The sequence below is a fragment of the Muntiacus reevesi genome, chromosome X (assembly GCF_963930625.1).
Source record: "Muntiacus reevesi chromosome X, mMunRee1.1, whole genome shotgun sequence".
Classification (NCBI taxonomy): Eukaryota; Metazoa; Chordata; class Mammalia; order Artiodactyla; family Cervidae; genus Muntiacus; species Muntiacus reevesi.
The window spans coordinates 144,024,691-144,028,723 of NC_089271.1; the positions used below are offsets into that span (position 1 = coordinate 144,024,691).

At 46.1% G+C, this 4,033-nt stretch overlaps 1 protein-coding gene across 2 annotated transcripts; it reads right to left on the bottom strand.

Moving 5' to 3' along the window:
- Positions 1-804: 804 nt before the first annotated feature.
- On the bottom strand, positions 805-2,315 carry BEX3 (brain expressed X-linked 3). Of its 2 annotated transcripts, XM_065915694.1 has the most exons (3): positions 2,255-2,315; positions 1,774-1,851; positions 805-1,375 (listed from the first exon to the last, which is right to left on the bottom strand). In XM_065915694.1, the coding sequence occupies exon 3, from the start codon at positions 1,361-1,363 to the stop codon at positions 1,055-1,057; it is 309 nt and encodes a 102-aa protein (XP_065771766.1). In that variant the 5' UTR covers positions 1,364-1,375; positions 1,774-1,851; positions 2,255-2,315; the 3' UTR covers positions 805-1,054. The 2 variants fall into 2 exon arrangements, with proteins under 2 accessions (XP_065771766.1, XP_065771765.1); XM_065915693.1 differs by lacking the exons at positions 1,774-1,851; positions 2,255-2,315 and having other exon boundaries at positions 805-1,393.
- Positions 2,316-4,033: the final 1,718 nt, after the last annotated feature.

Below are 4,033 nucleotides of genomic sequence, written 5' to 3' on the forward strand. Positions count from 1 at the left end.
CAACATGAACTGAACAGTGACAGTGATGACACAATTTTACAAACATTGTGATCTGATTTGCTTATTTAATTTCACAAGGAATGTACCTTTCCAAATTTTAATCTTTCCAAATTTGGAATTGCATCAAACAATGTATGTCTGTATTTAAATCAGTACCTTTTTTTACATTCTTTTTTCATATTCTTTTTCCATTATGGTTTATCACAGGATATTGAAATAGGAGCCAGCAGAAGGGGAAAAATGCCCAACTGACATGCCAGTAATCAGGGAGGTAGGGGTACTGCAAATATGACTGGAATGACAGAGTGGAACCCACCTATTTTTCCTCTTGTGAGCCTGGGTGAAAACTCCCCTTAGTAGTGCCCAAGGATCTGATGAGAGTCAGAGTCCTGTTAAATGCTGAGGAGTTGCATAGGAGGCAGGCCAACAGTTCCACACCTCATGTATTTCATTTGGCAGCCCTCTAAGGCAGACATTATTTATCCCATTTCACAGAAGAGAAGACTGACTCTTTACAGGAATGTATCTGTAATAAAGGGAGGGTTTACTTTCAATTAAGACTGGAAGATATTTAAAGTTCACTTTTCTTTAAGTTTGCTGAACCAGTAATTATGTTCATTCACAGATTCATTGAAAAACTGTTCTCAATGCTTCTAAAAATCCCAGATAATAAATGAAAAGAAGTCATGTATTATCCAACCCAGAGAAATGTGCTCCAATTACCATCCTGGGATATGTGATTTCAGATTTTTGAAGGGTTCATGCATTTTTTTTTCTTTAATGAGACAATGATAAATGTGTAAATTGCTTTTTAATTACTTTATTAACTTTACATTTTTCCATGCAAATGGGTGAAACTTTACTGTTGACAGAAACTTAGATTGGGTGCCAAGGCAATCTGCAATTAGAAGCTGGTAACACAGAACCCACCTGACACACTGAAATTACATAAGGTTCACAGCAAATGGATCAGTAAAAGCATTATCAGGAAAATGCAAGGAAAAAGAGAACAACAGTGGAAATCACAGTATTAATCTCATAGAAATGGCAGGAGTCAAGGCATAAGGCAAAATTCGTCATGATGGTCATGGTGATTAGAGAGCTCCCCCATAAGGATACGCAGACAATTCCTCAACTGCAGCTCCCTAAGTTTTCTCCTGATTTCTCTCATCTCCTCCATGAATATTTCCATATCGTCTCCCTCTCCACCCATCCCATCATTGACCTGCCTATTGGGTATGACCCATCGGAAATTAGGGGCAAGTCGGCGAGCCTGTCCCCGTCTATGATTTCTTTCTGGCTGGTGGCCTTCACCCCCTCCCAAAGGGCGGTCTTCCTCTCCGTTCTGCACGGGTTGCTCCATTTCTTCGTTTTCCTGGTGGATATTAGCCATGATGAGATTTTTTCCCCCCTGTTATTTTTCTTTGAACAACAAGTAAGACAAAGGCAAGGTGAGAGACTGAATGCTTGGTGCACTGACCAGCAGGATTCAGAGTCCTGATAGCAAAGATTAAAAAAAAAAATTTTTCCCACCACAGGCGCTTCGTGCGCCTTCTGGGGAGCCTTCAATTTGACCTCTTTCCCAGCTCTCTCCTTTTTCCTCCCTCCCTCACACCCAAAGCCCACCATTTTTCTTTACCCAGGATTCTTTCCCAGAGCGCAGCAGGCACCAAAATGGAGGACGGGGCATGGGGTCTGGGGGAATTAGCAAGGGATCTCAGACTGGGCTATGCACCAGTCCCCTTCCTCCCCTGCACAGTTCCCGGCACTGACCTGGGCCTATCCTCGCTGTCTCCTGCTCCTTCCAATCCTCGCCACGAGTGCGCAGCCGCCACACTTAGTTCGGCAGACCTGCAAAGGGCCAGGGTGGGGGCAGGAGGCTGCTGCAGCCGGGCGCTTGGCACCTTCCCGACCCCGCGTCCCCCACTCCCACCAACCCCCCTTTCCGCGCCTGGCCGCCCCGAGCCCCCCGCCCCCACCCTCAGGTGCCCCCACCCCCGCCCCGCTCCCAGGTTCACTATTGCCTTGCAGGAACTCAGGGATGATTTCCCATCGCTCTGAGTTGCTTTCCTGCCTTCCCTGGAACCCTGCCCCCCTGCACCCCCCACCCCAGGGGGCCACTATTTCTGTTCCCAGGAAAGCCGGGGTGTGTAGAAGGCTTGCCCGGACTCGTCGCGCTGAACCCCTGTGCTGGCCTCTGGGGTTGGCTGGCAGCTGCCTCCCTGGCGTCAGCGTGCGGCCCCGGGGCCCTTACCTGCTCCGCTTGCCGCGGGCCCGATGCCAACCCGCCGTGCGCGGGGGAGCGGGAAGCTGGTACCCAGACAGAAGCGACGACTGCACCGAAGGCTGCGTCGCTCTGCAGCTCTAGATCACGTGAGCACCCGCACGTCACCGCCGAGCTCGCCCCCAACTCCGGCGGCCAGTGCAGCTGGAGCGCCCCACTTCCGCCTCGTGCACCGGCACGGACAACCACCTCCGCCGGTTTGTGCGCTGGGTCACAGCGCGCACCTCCCTGTCAATCAATCATCTCGTTCTTCTCCAATCTGACTGCCCACGAGTGGCATCACTTCCCTGGTGTTGGAGTTTGCATTTCTCTGGTTATAAGGGAGGGTCTACAACACCTTCTACCCGCTCTCCGCCCCTAGTCCTTGGCGTTGGTTTTTTTGCTCTCTTTCCTCTTCTCACTGACCAAAGTCTTTCCCCACCCCGCCCCGCCATTGCCCACCAAGTGCCCAGAATTCATACTCTTCTAGGACATTTAGGTTGAAGGTTAGGGTGGGGAGGGAGCAAGAAACTTGTCAGACAGAGAGGCGAGAAAGTAGAGTGGGTTGTATATATCCTTCCTAATAATTTCTCTTTCTTTTTTTTAAAAAAGTCAGCATGCCATCAAAAAATTAAAAATTACAAGGTTTCATTTTTTAAAGAAATGCTGGATCCTGCGGAAAGAAAAAGCCTAATTGTTTGATTTTGTTTGTTCACCGGTACCACTCAGAAATATTTTCTTTGGACTCCACCACACAACATCAACAACATTTTGGAAACATTTTATTTTGAAATCTTCTTTTGAAAAAATACAAGTTATCTTCCTGAATACAGTTGGTTTTTCAAAATGATCTGTAAAGTAAATCTTGAGGTTGAAGTCCAGTTGTCAGACCTTGACCATTTTATGTAAATTTATGTGGTGTTTTTGATACCATAGTCTTTGGAGGAAAGAAGCCTTTAAAAAAAAAGGAGCCTGTTTATTTTCTGCTTTCCTTTCCAAACTTGGGAAGGCACTCCTACACATACTTCCTTAGAGTGATCTCAGAAATTAAGTATACAACTGGTAAAAGTTAGTTCCAAAGACATGTTTTTTGTAATGTGAATGTTTCCAAAAAATATTAGAAATAGGCATGGGGTATGTGAAGCAATTAAACTTGAAACTCATTTTGAGTATAACTGTTCATTTTTTCAACTTGAAATAACTGAAAACTTTTTAAAAAATCATGGTTACAAAATAGAGATGCCTTTAGGAAAATGGCATTATTATTTTAAAATAGTAAGTGTTGGTTGTGTCCAAGGAACCAAAAAAGTTATATGTACTGAGGCCAGACGGGCCAGGCAAATGCTAACTGCCTCTAGTTTTGCTCAGGGGCTTCAGTTGTGTCTGACTCTTTGAGACCTCCTGAACTGTAGCCTGCCAGGCTCCTCTGTCCATGGGATTATCAGGGCCAGAATACTGGAGTGTGTTGCTATTTCCTCCTCCAGGGAATCTTCTCAACCCAGGGACTGAACCTGTCTCTCTTGCGTCACCTACATTGGCAAGTGGATTCTTTACCACTGTGCCATCTGGGAAGCCCTTTGGCTCCAAAAGCCTATGTAATCTCCCACCCTGCTAAACTAGCTGGGACACTGAATAAAGGAAGAGTATATGCCTACTGCATATGTAGTTTGAAATATATAAAATTATGTATATATGCATGCATGCTCAGTCATGTCTGACTCTTTTTGACCTCATGGACATGTCGAAACAATGACAAACTCATGGACTCCT